Source organism: Phaseolus vulgaris, chromosome 4, assembly GCF_000499845.2.
Source record: "Phaseolus vulgaris cultivar G19833 chromosome 4, P. vulgaris v2.0, whole genome shotgun sequence".
In the NCBI taxonomy this organism is placed as follows: domain Eukaryota; kingdom Viridiplantae; phylum Streptophyta; class Magnoliopsida; order Fabales; family Fabaceae; genus Phaseolus; species Phaseolus vulgaris.
Genome location: NC_023756.2, coordinates 27,079,551 through 27,101,517, shown reverse-complemented (window position 1 = coordinate 27,101,517; position 21,967 = coordinate 27,079,551). Strand labels below are relative to the sequence as shown.

The following is a 21,967-nucleotide window of genomic DNA, read 5'->3' as shown; positions in this document are numbered from 1 at the left end:
TAGTGGTGATAGTGATCCTAATTTGTATTTAGAGTGGGAGGCTAAGTGTGAACAAATTTTTAAAGCCTATGAGGTTGATGAGGACCAAAAGGTGAAAATAGCCTCTTTAGAATTCATAGATTATGCCATGAAATGGTGGCATAGTATTGTAATGGACATTGGCTATAACTGTTGAAGATGGTTGCTGCCCCTTCAAGACATGTGTTTGATGAAGACTTCTATGTACATTTCATGTGTATTTTGCTTTGCTTTAAGTATGTCTTAGGTAGTGCTTAGAGGTTGTTTAAGAGTGAGCTTTTTGCTGAAGTAACTCACCTCATAACCACTGGCCATGTGATAAGAACAAGCATAAGTTTTCTTAAACTGTTTTTCACATGTTTTACAAAAAACACATTTACTGCATAAAAATAAATCTGTTCTTTTCTAAATAAACAGATTCATTTTGAAAACTGATGCCTTGGCTAAGTCTTGTGAAAATTAGATTTTGTGCATCATGTATTTTGACTAAGTCTTCTACCTTTCAAAACGACTGTGTTTAAATAGTTAAGCTTCTCTGTTTTCGTTTTGAAAAATAAATCTGTTCATCTGTAAATGAATAGGTTCTTTTTGTCTCTGGTGCCATGTCAAGCTTAAACGTTTTTCAGTTTTATCTCTGCACCAGAATGGTTGACTAAGTCTCCTCACTTAACAAATTCTCTAACTGCTTTTGAAAATAAATTTGTTCATTCTATTTTCAATATGTTCATTTTATAACAGCTTTAACTGTTTTTCAAAATTCTGTTATAACTTGGTTTTCTATAAAATGAAAACTTGTTTCTGAGTTTAACAGTCGTTCACACATTTGAGAAAACAAGTTTTACAACAGAGAATTAAGAGTTTACAAAGAATTAGCATTTGTTCTTCAAAGATTTCGAAAATCACAAAGTGCTTGTTCTTGTTTGGTTCCAAAAGCTTGGTGTGAGGTGCTGCTACTGTTCTAGCAATCTTGTCTACTGGTTTAAGGCAGATTTTTGCATCCTCAATCAGGTGTAGTCGTTTCACTTTTCATTTCTTGTAACAGTTTGGTTGAACACTCTTCTTGATAGGTTTTCTTGAAGAGTGTGAGTGAGCTGAAATAGGTTTTTTTTCAGCAAGAGTACCTAAGTTCTTGTAGGTTTCAAGAACAGTGGGAATTGTGTTTGTTTGTATTGTGATTTAGTGAATTTCACCTTGGTTTAGGTGAAGACTGGATGTAGCTCAGTTGAGTGAACCAGTATAACTGCCTTGTGTTCATTCTCTCTCAATCTCTGCAATTAAGTTTCTGCATAATTGATAAAACAGCAAAGAAATAAATCTGTTCAATTAAAAATAAATCTGTTCTTTCTGGGCACGGTTCATATTGTTCTTAATTTCTGGAAAACTGGTTGATTTCAATAAGAACACTTATAATCTGTTAAAAGCCATTAGAACAGGTTGATTGTAATAGATCACTCAATAAACTGTCAAGCCATTAATTGAACCTTAATCACTTGCTTGAAATTGAAGGTTGCTGTTTTGGTGATTTACTATTTTTCGTTCTAATATCAGTGTGTGTGCATCTGGGAAATCTATCTGCATAATCTTGTGATTAACCTTGCTGTATAAACGTTTTTCAAACACAAACAGTGCCAAAATAAATCTGTTCATTTTCACATAAATCGATTTATTTTCTGTAAACTGTGTTAAACACTATTTCTGCGAGAAAGATTTAAAAGGTCAATTCACCCCCCCTCTTGAACTTTGACACTATTAAACCCAACAATTGGTATCAAGAGCTAGGACTTGTATTTTAATCAAGTTTGTTTGTAATAATGTCTGAGTTTAATGTGCTTTTTGCTGAAGGATCTGCTGTTAATAGACCACCTATGTTCAATGGAATGAATTATGCATTTAGGAAAGTTAGAATGAGAATTTTCATGGAATCTATGGATGCATTAATTTGGGAAGCTGTGGTCCATGGACCTTATGTGCCAATGCAGGTTGTCAAGGATGAAGAAGTGGTAAAGCCAAGATCTGAATGGAATGAGACCGAAAGGAGGAAGGCTCAATATGATCTTGTGGCCAAGAACATCATAACCTCTGCATTAACAATGGATGAGTTCTTCAGGATATCCCAATGTAATTCAGCTAAGGAGATGTGGGAGGTCTTAGAAGTCACTCATGAGGGTACTGAAGATGTGAAGAGGTCAAGAAAGTCAAAGAGAAAATATTTTTCATACAAGATGTCTCATTCAAAACAACATTTGTTCTTTAATAGTGAATGGGGGTAGTTGTGCCAATGTGGCTAGTACAAAAGTAGTAGATAAGCTTGGTTTGCCTACTATCTCTCATACAAAGCCCTACAAGTTACAATGGTTAAGTGAGGTGGGCAAAATCATTGTTAACAAACAAGTCCTCATAAATTTCTCTATTGGTAAATACCATAAGGTATTGTGCGATGTTGTGCCAATGGAAGCTACACATGTTCTTTTAGGAAGACCAGGGCAATTTGATAGAAAAAAATTTCATGATGGCTTTACCAATAAACTTTCTTTTGACTTCCATGGACACAAGGTCATATTAAAATCTCTCTCTCCAAGAGAAGTCCACGAGGACCAAATTCTTATGAAGAAAAAGAGGGAGACTGAAAATACAAAGAGTTCTAAGAATGCCCTTCTTATCTCTAGCCATGCGGTCAACAAGGTAATAGTTTCTCACACTCCTATCTTTTTAGCTATTCCTAGACCTCTTGAGTTAGAAAAACTTGAGGATAGTCCACATTGTTTGGATAATTTGGTAGAGGAATTTCATGATGTGTTTCAAGATCCTCCTAAAGGACTTCCACCTTTAAGAGGGATTGAACACCAAATTGATTTAATTTCGGGATCTTCTTTACCAAATCGTCCCGCATATAGGACCAACCCAAGTGAAACTAGAGAAATTCGCCAATAAGTAGAAGATTTAACTGCTAAAGGGTGGGTTCAAGATAGTATGAGCCCTTGTGCCATGCCTATCATACTTATCCCTAAAAAGGATGGGTCATGGAGGATGTGTTCCGATTGTAGGGCCATAAATAACATTACAATCAAATAAATATAGGCATCCCATCCCTAGGCTTGATGATTTGTTGGATGAATTGCATGGTTCACAAATTTTTACCAAAATTAATCTTAAAAGTGGGTATAATCAAATTCGCATTAAACCGAGAGATGAATGGAAAACCGCTTTTAAGACCAACTTTGGCTTGTATGAGTGGTTAGTTATGCCTTTTGGTTTAACTAATGCACCAAGTACATTCATGTGTCTCATGCATCATGTTTTAAGACCATTCATTGGCAAGTTTGTGGTTGTTTATTTTGATGATATCCTCATTTATAGCTTATCTTTGGTTGACCATAAGATGCATGTTAGACAAGTATTAGAAACCCTTAGGAAAGAACATTTGTATGCTAACCTTGCTAAATGTATGTTGCACTTGATCATATAGAATTCCTAGGGTTTGTTGTGAGTGTTAAAGGGGTGCATGTAGATCAATCAAAGGTTGTAGCAATTCAAAATTGGCCAACACCCACCAATTTGAATGATGTACGAAGTTTTCATGGCCAGGCTTCTTTTTATAGAAGGTTTGTGAAAGACTTTGGTACAATTGCTACACCTCTAAATGATATAGTAAAAAAGGATGTGGTTTTTAAATGGGGAGAAGAGCAACAAAAGGCTTTTGATGTTTTGAAAGAAAAAATTTAGCCCTTCCTAATTTTACTAAAACATTTGAAATAGAATGTGATGCTTCAAATATAGGCATTGGGGCTGTTCTCCTTCAAGAGGGCCACCCCATAGCTTATTTTAGTGAGAAATTGAAAGGTAGTCATCTCAATTATTCCACTTATGATAAAGAATTATATGCACTTGTTAGAGCTTTGTATACTTGGCAACATTATCTTTTTCCTAAAGAATTTGTGATTCATAGTGATCATGAATCTCTTAAATATTTGAAAAGCCAAAACAAGCTCAATAAGAGGCATGCTAAGTGGGTGGAATTCCTTGAGCAATTTCCTTATGTGATCAAGCATAAGCAAGGCAAAATTAATATTGTGGCTGATGCACTTTCTGATGGAAGAGGGCCAAGCACAACCTCACAAGAAAGACAAGAGCCAAGACATAAACATCCAAAGCCAAACCAAGAGCGTCTAAGCCAATGGAGGAAGCGTCTAGGCCAATGGAGGAAGCGTCTAGACCAATGTGAATCCAAGAAAGATTTGTGTAAGATACATGGACGGCCCATTAAGGGTAGCATGGTATTAATTGTGGTGTAAATAGCACACATGGTTTCATAAGGACTTAACCTAGATTTGTTAAGATTTGGTGCGTTTTCTAGAAGGAATCTTTAGGCTAGGGCCGGCCATGTGCCTTTAGTCTTTGGATGTAATTTGCATTTCAGTTTGGTAGCATTAGGGTTGCATTATGGTCCTCCTTAGCCTATAAAAGGAGGAGCCTACACCTTGTATTTTCAAGTTTATTGTGAGTAAAGTTATGCTGCCAATTTGTGCTCAACTTTGCTTCTCCCTAGAATCCTAGGCTCTAAACTTCAATTCCTTCATCTTTTCCCTTGGGCTGGCCGAACCACCCAATACCCACACTTATCATGCACCTACAAGATCAACACCACTCTTAGGAGGATCTTGCTCACTCTCATTCATTGCTTCCGCCCCATACTCTACATTGATTCAAGAAGAACTTCATGAAAATGCCATCATTTGGTATCAGAGCTTTGGTTCTTCAAGATGAGTAGCTCTTTGTCTTTTCAATTTTAGTTCTTCTTTATTTCATATTGTCATTTAATTTCCATACTTGTCTTGCTGTTTTTTTACATTTTAATTTGTTCTTGGTGTGCTTTGTGGAAGATCCAACCGAAGCACTCTTGTTCAATTGATCTTGAACAAGTTCTTGTGCAATTTGTGATAGGATTCCATACACCTTTGAGTTGTTATTTTCTTTTAGGCTTTTGAGTCTTTATTGCTTTCATTATTTGGTTCATATTATGCTTTGAGTCTTTAATTTTCTGAATCTATACATGTTTTGTCAAGTCATGTTCATCCTTATTGTCAACAATTCATAGTAGTCCTTTTATTTGGCTTGATTGTTTCTTGATTTTGGGTCTCTTTATTTGCTTGAATCTGTTGTTCTTTGCTCCTTTGGTGCCTTTTTAATTTTAGTTTGAGTATATATTGTGTTTAGATCCTACACAATTCTATTTCACAAATTTCCATTGTGTCTAAACTTTGGTATCTTGCTGTTTTTGTTTCCAGTTTTCAGATTTCCCTGTTTTCACCTTCTCTGTTTTGGCTGTTTTGATCCAGAAAAATATTTCCACTCATAGGAAAATTTTGATTCTCTGGAAAATGCAAGTTTAAAGTGTTATAGAAAGGACAAAAAAAGAATTAGGTCAAAAGAAGCAACAGAAAAAAAATGATAAATCTTTTAAAATCAGAGTGCAAATCTGAGGCGCTCCAGCTGGCCTAACTGAACACCAAAATTGCAAAATTTATTAAAAAAAAATGGTGCATGCGTTTTGAGTGATTCCAAAGCCAGATTTTAGATAAGATCCTGAATATCTTGCATATCAAATTTCAGAGTCAAATTTTAAATATACAGCTCAGCATAAATCGGGGAACAAACACGTTTTCTGGCCCACAACATTTTCCAGTGGTGCTGTTTTTTTTATTTGGTCATCTAATCTAGTGCTTTTCTTTAGGAATTCTTTTGTGTGCCAACCTTTAATTGAGTACCTTTATTTGTTTGCTTTAATTTCTTGAATCTCTTTCTAGTTGTCATAATCTAAATCCTTTTGGTGGTACTGTTTTATTCAATTAAATTTGTTTCTTGCTTTTGTTCTTTGACCTCTAATTTGGGTGCTGGAATTTAATTCTTCTTTGGTGCTTATGTGAATGGGAACTTGATTTGGTTAAGGTTTAGCCCTTTGCTAGGTGCTGGAAATTGGAGAATTAAAGACCATCATTCTAAGGAGAAGACAAGGCCAAAGCCGAAACAAGCATTCTTGAAAACACTACAAACACTTGGAAAATCCACAAGCAAAGACAACAAGGAAGTGCACTAACCAAAAAGAGGATCAACAAAGGGAGTTCTCTTATTTCCTTTGCAACTTGGTTTATTGTTAATTACCTTGTTAATTACGTTTAGACGGTGAGTGTGTCTTCAAGGGCTCAAAGTGTCCAAGAAGCCTCACCTAGGGCCGAATAGTATAGCATTCTTGATTAGTAATTGTTACTTGTTTGTAATTGCTTTTCTATTGCTTTCATAGCTACGCTTTGCATGGTTAGTTTTGTTTAAATTTTTGTTAAACCGACTAGTTTTGTGGCATAGATAGCTTACATTGTTTTCTTGCATTTATTTCTCAACTTATTTGTGTTCTAAGTGTTTCACTAAGAGAAAGTCTTGTGTGAAGATATTGGAGGATAGTTTTTGGCAAGGCAAAGGCTTGGTACTTAAGTAGTCCTTTGTGACTTGATCCTGCCTGTTGACCGGAACGCTGGAAACTGCCTCATCAAAGGATCGACGTGCGCACCGCTTCTCACCTCCGTTCCTCTTCGGGATCTACCTCAAGAACCTGCAAAGAAACAGCACGGCGCCGCTGCGGCCGATCGCACTCCAACGATCAAGTCAGTGACGGTATCACCAAAAACTAAGAGAACTAGAACCGTACAAATCCTCTCTCACAGTCAGCTCTAACTCGCAAGCGTAAAGTGTATGAACTGAACGTGCGTACCTCAGAAAGTTTGTTAAGAACTCTTATATACCTGGTGGCTTTCTCTCTCCTGGCAGTTACAGATTCGGACACGTGGCTCGCATCCAACTGTACACGTGCCATCATCTAGAGGCTCCCTGACTTGGCGCTGCTTCTACTCTCATTTTGGCTAAGTTACTTATGCATGGTACTGCCCAGTGCATAGCTAACTTAGGAGTGCGATCTCTACTGGAACTGGCGAGTTAGGGGCCTTCATACACCTTCCCTGTGGTCTCGCCGGCCGCCTTCATAATCTGCTTCTCCTTCATCTTCGGCGATGTGCTTGCTCTGGCGACTTCATCTTCAACCTGGCGATCGCCTATTCTGGTAAACTGGAAATCGGAACACGCCAACTTAACAACTGGCGACTACACGTGCCCCCCGACTTCCTTCCCTTATGCCAACCTGGCGCCTTGTCAACACGCCTACACCGTAGCAGGATGCCACGTCATCACACCCGACCACCAGGGCGGTACATGACTCACCTCCCTTACCTGGAAAACTACTCTCTTTAACTTTCCTAAACTTTCTCAAAGTAAAACACCTATATACACAAAGTTTTAGCCATGACTTCTTCTTCTCACTCTCCAAAGTCTATAGAAAGTGAAGTAAAATCTTTGAAAACTCTTTTAAAAGAAGTATCCCAAGCGGTACAATTAATTTCTTTTAGTCAATTGGAGAATGAGAACAAAATCAATGAGTTGGCTAAAGCTCAAGAAGAGAAATCACAAAACTCACAAAAATAAAAAAAAACTCATGCATCCCATTCTAAAAGTAATGAGACTCTAGGGGAGGGAAGCCTTAGAATTAATGACTATTACCAACCACCCCCTAGAAGAACTAGACAAAGGGAGCAAGAGAGCCCAAAGGAAGTAAGGGTAGACCTACCCCATTTCTATGGTAAGGAAGATGTAGAGGCCTACCTAGATTGGGAGATGAAAGTAGAGCAACTCTTTGCTTGCCATAGGGTGAGTGAAGAGAGGAAGGTACCCTTAGCAACCCTTAGTTTCCAAAGCAATGCCATGTATTGGTGGACCTCTTTAGAGAGAGACCGACGTCTTCATAGGGAGCCTTCCATAAAATATTGGAATGACCTTAGGGGAGCCCTAAGACGTCGCCACATACCTTCCTACTACCATAGGGAGTTGATGGACAAGCTCCAAAGACTCCAACAAAAGAACTTAAGTGTGGAAGAGTATAGGCAGAAAATGGAGCTCTACATGATGAGAGCATCCATTAGAGAGGAAGAAACCACCACCATATCTAGGTTTCTAAGTGGGCTCAACCTTGAGATAAGGGATAGAGTAGAACTATTACCCTACCAAGACTTGAATGATTTGGTTCAACTTTGCATTAAAGTTGAACAACAAAATTTGCGCAAAACTTCAAGTCAAAGGGTGGGTTCTTACTCCAATTCTTATCCCAAGAAAGACTTTAAAAGGGAGGGTAGTACACCTAGAGACGAATCCAAAGAAACTACCAAACCCTTAGTAAAAGATGTCTCCACCCCATACATTCGTGCTAGGGACACCAAGTGTTTTAAATGTTTTGGAAGAGGGCATGTGCAAGCACAATGTCCAAACCAAAGGGTTTTGTTTTTAAAGGGAAAATATGAGTACACAAGTGGTGAGGATGAACCTAGTACACAAGGAAAGGGGGAAGGAGAGAGGATAAATCCTTTGGAGGGGGACTTATTGATGATTCAAAGAATCCTCCACAATCAACCTAGTGCATCCAGTGAGACACAACGAGAGAACATTTTTCATACTAGATGCAATATTTTAGAAAATATATGCTCTCTTATTGTGGATGGTGGATCATGCTGCAATTGTTGTAGCACTAGATTGATTGAAAAACTAAAACTACAAGTAGTTCCTCATCCAAAACCGTACAATTTACAATGGATCAATGAGGATGGAGAACTACGTGTAGACAAACAAGTGGAAATCGAGTTTTCTATAGGTAACTACAAAGACAATGTTTTATGTGATGTAGTACCTATGGAAGCTTGCCACATCTTATTAGGTAGACCATGGCAATTTGATAAGAAAACCTCGCATAATGGTCTAACTAACGAGATTTCTTTCATCCACAAGCACAAAAAGTTTGTACTTAGCCCTTTACCACATTCCCAAGTGGTAAAAGACCAAATACAAATGAAACACAAAAGGGATGAAGAAAAAATAGAAAAAGAAAAAAAATTTGGGAAACAAAAGGCGTGGGAGAATAGTGTTCCTTCCCACAAGGTCATTCAACAAGTCAAGCACAATGAAACTACCTTTACAAACATGCTTCTTGTTGAACAACCTAGCCTTTCCTATTGTAAAGGAACACTTGCAAGCATGAGCACAAAAGAAAAGTCTTTAAAAGAAGCTTGCATAGATCAAGACTATTTCTCCAATGTGTTAAGATATCCCCAAAAGAATGACAAGTTATCTATAAGCACCTACCAATTTTTGTATGAAGTAGTGCCTAGAACAACTTGCCATGTCTTATTGATACAACCATTGCAAAATGTACAAATTTTCATAAACAATGGTTATACCAACGAGACTTTCTTTGCACATAAGAGAAAAAGTCTACAAGAAGGAGAACTCATGGGGCAAATGAGAATTGATGAAACTCTAGAGCTTTTAAGAGGAAAACTTTTGTCACCCGTGAGAAAAGAGGTTCAAAGACATTACTTTAGGTACAACTCTTGTTTTCAAACTACACCTAAAGCAAAGTCTCAAGAACTCTATACTCCTTCACCTTTTGTAAAAGATACTTGGGAAGACACACATTTCATATTAGAGCTTCCTAGGACAACAAAAGGTCTTGATTCTTTCTTCATGGATGTGGATAAACTCTTCCTAAGAAACGTGACAAGCCTCCATGATTTATTTTCAAAAATAATGGATAGAGCTCCAAAATTTGAAAACATAGTTCTTCCTTCTATGCTTCACGAAATCATGAGGGACATTCACAATTCTTGGGATAAGAATCCTTTTCCTTATAATCATGCATACAATGGAGTAGTCCACAAGATTACTCATATTTCTCCATTTGAAGTTGTATGTGCACATTGTCCTCTTTCCTTTTTAAAGTTGCTACCATTTCTTAAAGGGATTATGCCTAAGGGAAAAGTAACTACTTTTGGAAATTTTCGAAAACATAAGAGGATTAGAGGGCACCTACAACCATCAAAAGGGAGGTATTGTGAGAAGTTGGCCAAAACAAGAGAAAAACAAAAATGGCAACTTCACACAATTAAAATTTCTCCAAATGTTCACACTAACTCCTTTGCTTTGTTTCAAGATTCCCATAGATTGATATTTGATCCGGGAGGACACACCTTGATGAAGCAAGAGGCTGCTATCCGAGATCAAGTCTGCAAATCTGAGGATAGATCTTCTCAAGAAGGAGGAGATGATGGACACCATCCAGCCACAACCATTTCCCTAAGCAACAAAAGCATTGGATTTGAGGACAAATCCTTTTCAAGAGGGAGGGGATGATGGAAGAGGGCCAAGCACAACCTCACAAGAAAGACAAGAGCCAAGACATAAACATCCAAAGCCAAACCAAGAGCGTCTAAGCCAATGGAGGAAGCGTCTAGGCCAATGGAGGAAGCGTCTAGACCAATGTGAATCCAAGAAAGATTTGTGTAAGATACATGGACGGCCCATTAAGGGTAGCATGGTATTAATTGTGGTGTAAATAGCACACATGGTTTCATAAGGACTTAACCTAGATTTGTTAAGATTTGGTGCGTTTTCTAGAAGGAATCTTTAGGCTAGGGCCGGCCATGTGCCTTTAGTCTTTGGATGTAATTTGCATTTCAGTTTGGTAGCATTAGGGTTGCATTATGGTCCTCCTTAGCCTATAAAAGGAGGAGCCTACACCTTGTATTTTCAAGTTTATTGTGAGTACAGTTATGCTGCCAATTTGTGCTCAACTTTGCTTCTCCCTAGAATCCTAGGCTCTAAACTTCAATTCCTTCATCTTTTCCCTTGGGCTGGCCGAACCACCCAATACCCACACTTATCATGCACCTACAAGATCAACACCACTCTTAGGAGGATCTTGCTCACTCTCATTCATTGCTTCCGCCCCATACTCTACATTGATTCAAGAAGAACTTCATGAAAATGCCATCACTTTCTAGACGTTATACCTTGCTAAACCTTTTAGGTTCCCAATATCTTGAGTTTGATCACATCAAGGAACTTTATCATGATGACCTTGATTTCTCTCTTATCTATCAAGAGTGTGCTAAGGGTGGACACAAAGATTTTTTTATACAAGATGGCTTTCTTTTTAAAGGCAAAAGACTTTGTGTGCCCCCAAAGCTCTATTAGACAATCTCTTGTTAGAGAAGCACATGAGGGTGGATTAATGGGACATTTTGGGGTAACCAAAACTTTAGATGTTTTACATGAGCATTTCTTTTGGCCTCATATGCAAAAATATGTTCTTAACTTGTGTGATAAATGTATTGCATGTCGTAAGGCTAAATCTAGAGTGCAACCCCATGGTTTATATACTCCTCTTCCTGTCCCTTCAATGCCTAGGGTTGATATTTCTATGGATTTCATCTTAGGACCACCCAAGACATCAAAGGGTAAGGATTCCATCTTTGTGGTAGTGGATCGTTTTTCAAAAATGGCACATTTTATTCCTTGCCACAAAGTGGATGATGCATTTCATATTGCAAATCTCTTCTTCAAGGAAGTTGTTCGTTTGCATGGACTTCCTAGAAGTATAGTATCCAATAGGGATTCCAAGTTCTTGAGTCACTTTTGGAAGACCTTGTGGGGGAAACTTGGTACTAAACTTTTATTTTCTACTACTTGCCACCCCCAAACCAATGGTCAAACTGAAGTGGTCAATCAAACTTTGGGACAAATGTTGCGATGCTTTATTTATGGGAATCCAAGGGTTTGGGAGGATTTACTACCACATGTTGAGTTTGCTTATAATCGAGTAGTAAATTCTACCACATCACATTCTCCTTTTGAGGTTGTGTATGGGTTTAACCCCCTCACACCTCTTGATCTTCTTCCTATTCCTATACTTGATGATATATTATGCAAGGATGGTTTTGAAAAGGCTTCTTTTATAAAAGATTTGCATAATGACATCAAGTTACGAATTGGGAAGAAAGTTGGCAACTATGCTGAACATGCCAACAAAAGGAGAAAAGCATTATTGTTTGATGTTGGTGATTGGGTTTGGCTTCACTTGAGAAAGGATCGTTTTCCTAATCAAAGGAAGTCCAAACTTATGCCTCGTGGAGATGGACCTTTTCAAGTCCTAAAGAAGATTAATGATAATGCTTATGAGTTAGATATGCCTGATACGTTTCTTGGAAGTCATACCTTTAATATCACTGATCTAACTCCTTTTTCTATAGGTCTTCAGAATTCGTGGTTGAATTCTCTCCAACTCGGGGAGTATGATGGAGATCAAGAAGAAGAAGAGGAAGAGGTAGAAGTTGAAGATGCTCATAGAAATATTAGCTCATCATCCTTTTTACCTCAAAGGATTACAAGGAGCAAATTTAAAGATTTAGGAGGTAGTGTTCAAATGTTTTCTCTTTTTGTAGTTTCTTTTGTATAAAATTTAAAAATACATAGAGTAGTGTTTAGGTAGGTGCTAAGAGGGAAACCTAAAGATACCTGTTGTGTAAAGCATATTTAGACATTAGTTTTAGGAAAAGTCTAGAAGGTATCCCTTCATTCTCCACTTTAGGTGCTAGAAGTGGAAGAGTTGCAAGGCAACCTTGGATAGCTTCCTTTGTAAGCTTCTTGTAAACTCATGACCGGTCCTTCTCCTATAAAAGGAGGGCTTGAGTCCTTGAAATAATAGATTTGATATTTTGAGTAAAGAAATTCTCCCAAATTGGTGAGTGATTGAGAGACTTGTGTCTTCTCCTCTTCTAGTCTCATCTTGAGTGCATTCTTGGAACCTCAAGTGGCGGCATCTACACTCATCTTGGAGCCTTACATCCTTCAAGTGGCATGTTCATCTCCAAGAACTCCAACCACTTAAGTTTCCTAATTCATTTCATCTTCTTCATCCATTTTCATTCCAAAACAAATCCTAAAACAAGTCTTAGTTGTTTCTTCCAATTTCAATCGGTTAATCTTGTTTGTTTTGTTATTTCATTCGGTAGTTCTTCTTATTGTGTTGTTCTTGTGTTTTTAATTGAGTTTCATAAAGATTTAATCGATTCATTTGTGTTCTTTTATGTTTCTATTTGGTTCTTTTGTATTCTTTTGTATTTCAATCGGTTCATTTGTCTTTTCATGGGTTTCTATATGAGTTTGGCTTTGTTACTTGTGATTTGGTGAGTTCTTGAATGTTAAGAACATTGACCCAATTCTTAGAAAGTGCCTAATCATATTCCAACTCAAGTTGAATCCATAATATGTCCTTATAATATCTCTTCCATGTTATTGGAATCATATCAAATGAGGTGCAGATCAACCGACCAACCGGGAAGTTGTTCGAATTGTTCTCTTGGTTCCAACCTCGTTCGAAAACAGAGAATATAAATAAATCTAAGTTTGTGTTTGATGAAAAAGTAATAGTTTTTGGAAGGGACTTCAAACATAACCTACTTGTTATTCCTGAGGAATCAAATCAGATATTAATAATTCAACAATTAATGATTCCCATCTTTGAAATCAATGTCAAACATTAATATTGACAAAAAAAACCTGTGTTTATTGCAAAAAAGTATTACAAACTACTAATACACAAGAAATTCAGTAATTCTCTAAATGGATAGTCTAACTTGGAGATGGTAAATTACCTGAACTATTGATGGTTTAGTTCAAATACAAATTCCAACAAAAGCTCTTAATCTCATATTTTGATGATCCTATTAAAGCAATAGTCGCTAACACTTAGCTAAGATTAATTGAAAACTACAAAGATCAAAATTGTTGTAATCTAGGACAATATTGGCCATTAGAATTGAAGTAGTTAATAATATCAACGAATACGTTTTATCCTTAGTACTTGGTACTTTTACATAACATTTGTCAAAAACTTTGTAATTTAATTGCACAGTTATTTATGTAAACAGTATTGCAAATGAAATACTTTATATCTATCATTGTAGAACAATAAAAAGTATCTAAATTAATTTCTTTTATTAATAAATAGCAAAAAAAATTAAATGGAATCATTTCAGGAATAGTTCAACCCTTATACAGCGTAATAATGTTCAAAGAGTATCTTTCCATAAAAAAAAAACCTTATAGTGGGATAGCATTGATAATTCCGAGGGAGTTGAAACTGATGCGTATAACAAGAATTTTATAATTCCATAACTACATCAGGTATTTCAAACCATAAACTTAAGTTCTTGGGATACTAATAATGTTTTTAAGAAACTTGGATCAGGTTGAAACTTTATGTAATGGAAGTAGATTGATAGTAACAAGGCTAGCAAATCATGTCATCAGTGCAAAGATTATCACAGAAAGAGTATGTGAGAATGAAATATATATTCCACGAAAGTCTATGTCTCCATCGCATTCACCATGGCCTTTTCAGCTATTTAGAAAACAATTTCCTATCATCATATCCTATATGTTATGACAATGAACAAATTCAAAGGACAATCTTTAGCTTCAGTAGGACTATACTTACCAACACCAGTTTTTAGCCCTGATTAATTTTATGTTATGTCTAGAGTTCATAGCAAGTCTATATTAAAGATCCTAATTCATGACAACCACAAAAATGTGTGGATTCTACAACAAATATATATTCAAAAAAGTTTTTCAAATTATATAGTAAGTAATGAATAATGATTTAACTAATTATCCATATTATAACATTCATATAACCTCATAAAAAATTTCTCTCATATACAAGATGTAAACATTTAAAAAATATATCATCATGCATGTAGTAAACAATAAATGATGATCTTCTATTATCTCAGGTTACATTTGGCATCCATATACATTATCTCATTCAATTATAATATTTTACTCATTTAGTTTAATAAACACTTCAATTTATTTTCACGAAAATAAGTATCATCATAAAGATTGAATTAAGAAGACAACTAAATATTAGTAATATCAAGACTAAATACCCATTTATAACGAAACAACTCTAGATTCATATCCAAACTCTATTCCATTCAAATTGTTTAACTTCGTTTCTTACTTCTATAGATCTTCAACACAGCTAAATCCTCATAAAACAATTAATATATTTAGTTTAATTTCAAAATCTTAAAAAGGGAAAAAAATTAATAAGTAATCAATGCAATTTCAACCAACAAATAAAACTTCTTTATTTTACTTGATTCAATAACTCATCACCTTTGCAAACTCCTATTGTGCTGGTACCATGCCTTCAGCTACATGTACATACGATGAGGAATATTCACTGCAACAACATAAACAAAGAAAGAGTTTCCCAGGATATACATAGTTAGAAACATGTACTTATAGGTCACATGTACATGGAAACTATGCTAGTGCAAAAATATAAAATAAAAACTAGCCCTTCCGTAGTGAAATACTGAGCTTGTAGTTATAGGCTTGTAACTGTATAGTCCAATTTGCAATCCAGAATTATTATTTCCCTTTCCACCTCCACATAGGTTATTACACTACTATAATTATATCAAAATATTTCAAAAATCATTTCAAATTATAGCATCAAAATGTCAACAATCTATAATATAAATGCTAAATTCATGGCTATAATTTATTATTAAGTAATAATTTTATACAGTTATGTTAAAAATTACTTATTTAAAATATTGGATACACCAAATATATTAGAATAGAACACAATAGTTAATATACAAAAATTACAATTTATAAAGATAAATATATAAGACAAGAAGATACTAGGGAAAAATACCATATTAACCAATTTACTATGTTGTGACTTATTCATGTTTTTTTTTTCATTACACTTCTTTTTACTAAGAAATTTACCTTACTACTCTCATTTAATATGATTACTAAAAAAAAGTACTAATATTGTAATACATATTAGTGAAATATTTGATTAATATAATAAACTAATTTAGAAAAAAAAAGATAAAAAAAAAATATAGGAGCCTTGCGTATGCAGGGGTTAGGGACTAGTACTTTACGAAGAAAAAAAAACAAAACCATTGGTTTTGAAAAGTGTTGGCTTAAACGTATCGTTGGGAGAAAGACTTAGAAAATTGGGATCCCAACCCATCATATAAGTAATATCTAATTTACATGTAGTATACGTGCTTTAAGGGGAATTAACTAAAATAAAAAATACAAAATAAAATTTATCTATTTAATAAACTGTTTTGTGTTATGCTTTTATAATTTACGGAAATTGTCATTTTTAAAAGTATCACATAATAATAACACACAAACCAAAATTCTGAAAAAGAAGAGCGCGACCAAGAAATCAGAAATGACAAAATGATAAAATAACTCCAAATACTTAAAAAAATTGTCTATAAAGTTAACGTGATATAGTATAAACTAATTTTATCTATTTTTAGTATTTATATTTATTTAAGTTATATATTATGAATTTATGAATTTTGGTAACAATAAATAGAAATTATAAATTATTTTTAATTTAAAGGTAAAGATTTAAAAATGATAAATCTTTTTATTCACAATATTTTTCTCTTATTTTTTATTTAAATTTTTTCAAACTCATCTCCTTCATTCATACTCATAAATCTCCTACATTTATTCTTTTCATTCACAATTATCTACTTCATCCACAATCTTCTATTAATTCTTTCATTCATATTTATATGCTTCATTCACATGCATCTCCTTCATGAATACCTATATGCTTTATCTACTATAATATTTTTTATTTTTTGTTTATATTTTATTTTGTTGTAGATGAGTTGTTTTATGAGAGTTTTTTTTAAAAAAATTATGTCATTACTATTAGTGAAACCGACACAATCATTATAAGAAAATCATTAAATATAAACTTAAAATAAAAATATGATTAAAGGAACTTAGTTATGTGTTTAAGTGAATTTTGAGATATATTTGAATTGTTTAGAAAGTTTAAAATATAATGTGATTGAATGGTTTATTGATGTGTTAAATGAAGTATGCAATGAGGTGAAGTGTGATCAAAATATTGTATTTTCAAGAAAGAAAATACCATGTTGAGATTATTAGTAGGGTGTATTGATTTGTATGTATCCCGTTAATGAGATGATCCTAACTCTACTGATATAATGAAATTACATAGATGAAGTTATTCAGTTGGTGAGAGTCGAATGAGGTTCATATGACTATATATGGTTTGAAATATAATATGTTCTTTCAAGTCATATGTATTTACCTTGTCATATGAGATTATGAGATTATGAGATATTGGGATGATTATGTGCATGATTGTGTGGATTCATAATGAGTGGTATGACAGGTGCAGGTCTCTAGTTGTTAATTTCAATACACGACTTCCGGAAGTAGAGTTAAGTGCTTATGTATTGTGAGTCAGTAGAAGTCTGACATGAAAAAGATGATTTATGATTGACACTTTATGGTTTTATAAAAATGTAAAAGAATTGATGGCTTTATGTTGATAATTAAAGTTATATTTATATTAGAAGTTTTAAAAATAGCTAGTTTATCTCGTTGTTTGCATTGTGTTTTATTTTCTTTAATATGTGATGATCGTGTATTTACGCGGGAGTCGATGATAATACAGGTGATATAGTCCCTTTGTGAGTAGTTGGAGGATGAAAATGTTTTTTTTTTAATATTTTATTTTAATCTTATATAAATATTTAATTTTTTTATGAAGAGAGATATATTTTGAAACACGGAATGAAAGAGTTATATATATATATATATATATATATAATTTTGATATTTCATGGTTATTAGATATAATAAAATAGGTATATTACATTATGAGATCATAATTTTACTGGTTATAAGCATTTAAAGAAGAAGAATAACTTGTACATTTTTTTTACATAACTTTATAATTTGTTACGTGTATTACATTAATTTTTTAGTTTTTTTTTATGTTTTTGTGTTTTTTATATTTTAAATTTGACGTTAATAGAATTGTGATATTTTTTTATTAACAAAGCTTTAAAAGTTTCAATTTAATATTTTTGTATTTCTTAAAAAATTATTTTCTTCATTTTTAACTAATAAATAGATTAATAGATATTGATATCTCACTAGTTTTGAATTTAATTTATGCATGCTAATTACAAACACATATCCTATTTTACTCTTTTTTTTTTTCTATTACTTCTTCCTTCTCGGATAACAATAACAATAATGAATCTTTAACCTTTTTGCAGGTTAGCTAAATTTGTTCAATCGCTTCGAATTATTAAAATAAAATATTTTAATATTTTTAAAATAAGAAAATTGAAAAAATAAGTTAAAATTTGTTTATAATTTATTAAAATGTCATTACGTTAGTTTGTTCAAAACCATATATTTTTAACATTTATACATAAGTTATTTTTAGCCTATAAATTTTTTATTTTATTTTATACATAAGTTACCTTTTTTCACTCATTTAAATATTTTAAAAATATTTAAAATGAAATTTCTTGAAAAGAACCTGATTAAAAAAATGTTTCACAAACTATAGAACGTAAGATGTAAGTCATTTCAAATTTTGAACTTTTTGTCTATTACAAATGCAATATTTTTCAAAATCACTTATATATTATCAAATCAAAGTCATTTTCTTTTTTTTAAGGAATTTTGTCCACAATAATTGCAGTATTTTTTTTAAATAAATACGTATGATCAAATCAAGGTCCTTTTCTTTATTAATTTTTAATTAGAGACTTTTGAAGTCTTGATCTTGATCTTTTGTCAGTTTTAAGTCATTCCTATTACTCTGGTCATAATCAAAAGATAGGGAAAATTTTTTAAAGTGTTTTTCTAACTTACATTTTAGGGAAGAAATTATTTTTGTTAGCATTTTACTATTGAAGAAAAAATATTTAAAAAAATTAAACTTAAAATTTGAGTGAATTTTTAAAAACTACTAAATCTAAAAACAATTGAAAATAATATTATTAGACGAAGTAATATTTTGCATAAATGAAAATATATAATTATAATATATTGATTTATATGTAAATTAAATATGTCATATATGATGGGTTGAATTTACAATTTTCCAAAAAAGTCATATTCTCCAAAAAAATCCATGAGTTAAGTGTGTGTTTACTTTGGTATTCGGAATTTTTTATCTACTTTTCCTGACATAAAAAATAGTTTTAAATTAGATATACACCTAAATAGAGAGCTGTAACTCAAAAAAAATTATAATGAAAAATATTATTTAGGAAAAATATGACTCTTAAAGTTGTCTTATGTAAGGATTGAGAAAAATAGTCTTATATTAGAAGTGGTAAAATTAAAATGACACCTGAATATTTTATTATTAAATTTAAAAGAGCATAAAAATAGAAATTTTGTTATTCAGGTTTCATTTTAAAAAGAACCACCGTCTCTCTAAAAAGTTCTTTTCCTTTCCTTTTCATTCTCTCTAAGATTCTGACTTCCTCGTTCATCAGTTCGACGATCAGAGTCCACCATCAGATTCTTGGCAGTGAGTACTACAAGACTGTCCGATCAGAATCTCTGATAGAGTAAGTTCATTTTTGCTCTTCTCTTTGAGTCAAATTTTGAACTTGTTAGGTTGTTTTTTTCTTTGCTTTGCATGTGACCTTTTTAGCTTCAGGGTTAATCTCTGTTAGCTCAGGGTCCTAATGATATAGTTAGATTTTTTATTAGGACTCTGTGGTGCAGATTACGTTACCTTTAAGTTTTTGGTGGATTTGGAGCTCTTAGCGATTATCTGCTAATTTTCAGGTAAGGGAAGCTAGCCTTAATTTCCAATAGAACATTAGGCTAGAAGATCTGGATGTAAGTGTGACGTGGTCACCAGTCTCAAACGTTCTTCCAGAATTGTTTGTTTTAAGTATATTAGAAACTGATTGAGATTTGAATGTGAAATTGATATATGATTGTTGTTATACAATTATAATGTTGTTAAGTCTGGGTTGTTTGATGTTGATTTACAGTAATTTCAGTTATAGCAGGGACTTTGTTATTTTGTGTGCTCTCTGGTGTGATTTGGATCAAACTAAACTATTTTCATTCAATCCAAATTTACTGGGTACTCTCTGGTGTAATTTAGATCAAACTAAACTATTTTCGTTCAATCCAAAATTTCTGGGTGCTTTCTGGTGTGATTTTGATCAACCTAAAATATTTTCATTCAATCCATAATTCCTGGGTGCTCTCTGGTGTGATTTCGATCAACCTAAAATATTTTCGTTCAATCCAAAATTTCTAGGTGCTCTCTGGTGTGATTTCGATCAACCTAAAATATTTTCGTTCAATCCAAAATTCCTGGGTGCTCTCTAGTGTAATTTAGATCAACCTAAAATATTTTCGATCAACCCAAAATTTTGTATACATATATGAATATTGCTATTTTTATTATTTTAGCATAGTTTATTTTAGATTACTATTGTTAAATAACTTTTTAGATATATTTGGATTGTTAGAAAGTTTAAATTATATATTATGATTGAATGGTGTATTGATGTGTTAAATGAAGTGTGCAATGATTTGAAAGTGTGATCAAGACATAATATTTTCAGGAAAGGAAATACCGTGTTGAGATTGTTGTTAGGATGTATTGATCTGTCAGACCCGTAATGAGACATCCTGACTCTACTGATACAATGGAATCACATAGATGAAGTTATTCAGTTGGTGAGAGTCGATGGAGATTCATATGACTTTTGTCTGGGGTTTGAAATATAATCTGGTCTTTCAGGTCATATGAATTTACCCTGTCATACGAGATGATGAGATATTGAGATGTTTATGCGCATGGTTGTGTGGATTCACAACTAGTAGTATGACAGGTGCAGGTCTCAGGATTCTAATTTCAATACACGAGTCTTCCGGAAGTAGAGTCAAGTGTCTATGTTATATGAGTCAGTGAAAGTTTGACATGTGAAAGATGAATATAGAATTTGAATGACACTTGATGATTTGAGAATTTGTATGACACTTGATGATTTGGAGAAATTGTATGAAACTTAATGATTTATGTTTATTAATTTCAAATTGAAATTTTATAGAATTTTGGTTTATATAGCTAGCTTACCCTGTTATTTGTTTGTGTTGTTTCTTTATCTATGATGATCGTGTATTTACACGGGAGCAGATGATGTTACAGGTGATTGAGCTCCTCCTCAGTAAGAAGCTAGATGATGTTACAGGTGATTGAGCTCCTCCTCAGTAAGAAGCTAGATGATGAAATTATTTTAGTTGAAATCTGAATATTTGTTTTAAATTTTATGTAGATATTAAAGTTTTATGAAAAGAGATATGTTTTGTAATATTTTTAAGAAAAAGTGGTGGACATATGTGTATTATGTTTATATTTTCTTTTTAATATTTTATACAAATTTTAGTTTTTAGATGTGGGAAATTATAGGGATGTTACATTTGGTATCAGAGCAGTTCATCCTTAGGATGACCTGAGGGTAGTGGGTTCATTATGTTTCTTCTGCTTATAAATAATTGTTGGAGTTTTAATTAAAGATATAGTAAAAGATTTTCAAATTGCTTTTAAAAGTTTGTGAAATCTGGTTTGTGCTATAGTAAATGTATGTTATAAATGAAAGTTTTAGTATTAAGAATGAAATGATCTTGATAAAGTAGTGAGGGTGCACACTCATAACTGAATCGAGATGATTCTCTATCTTAATTCTAAAAATTTGAAGTTGAGATTATATTAAATTCTTATGTGATTTATTTCATTTTATTAAGTGTTTGTGTATTTAATTGAAAGTTGTCTTTTAGATTAACAGTTTTACACCAATAATTATTTTGGTGTAATACTTTTTATTATAAGTATTATGATTTGGTTGATAAACTCAAATTCTGGATGGTTTTGAGACGCTTGTTTTGTAAGATCTAAATGTTATATTCAGAAAGAATTGATTTGTTATTGAATTTCATTTTATAGTTGTAGGAATAGAAAACAATAGTTTCAAAATTCTCTAGGAAATAAAATGAATAGTTGCTCAACAAGTGTGGAGCAAGTTGCAAGTTATAATTAGTTGTGTCATGGTTTAGTTTCAGAAAGATATAAGTTATGAAGACCAGCAGTATG

At 33.1% G+C, this 21,967-nt stretch overlaps 1 protein-coding gene across 1 annotated transcript; it reads left to right on the top strand.

The window, feature by feature from the left end:
* The first annotated feature begins 2,466 nt into the window (after positions 1–2,466).
* Positions 2,467–2,949, top strand: LOC137838575 (uncharacterized). Its single transcript, XM_068647820.1, has one exon. It carries the CDS (start codon positions 2,467–2,469, stop codon positions 2,947–2,949), a length of 483 nt encoding a protein of 160 aa, XP_068503921.1.
* Positions 2,950–21,967: the final 19,018 nt, after the last annotated feature.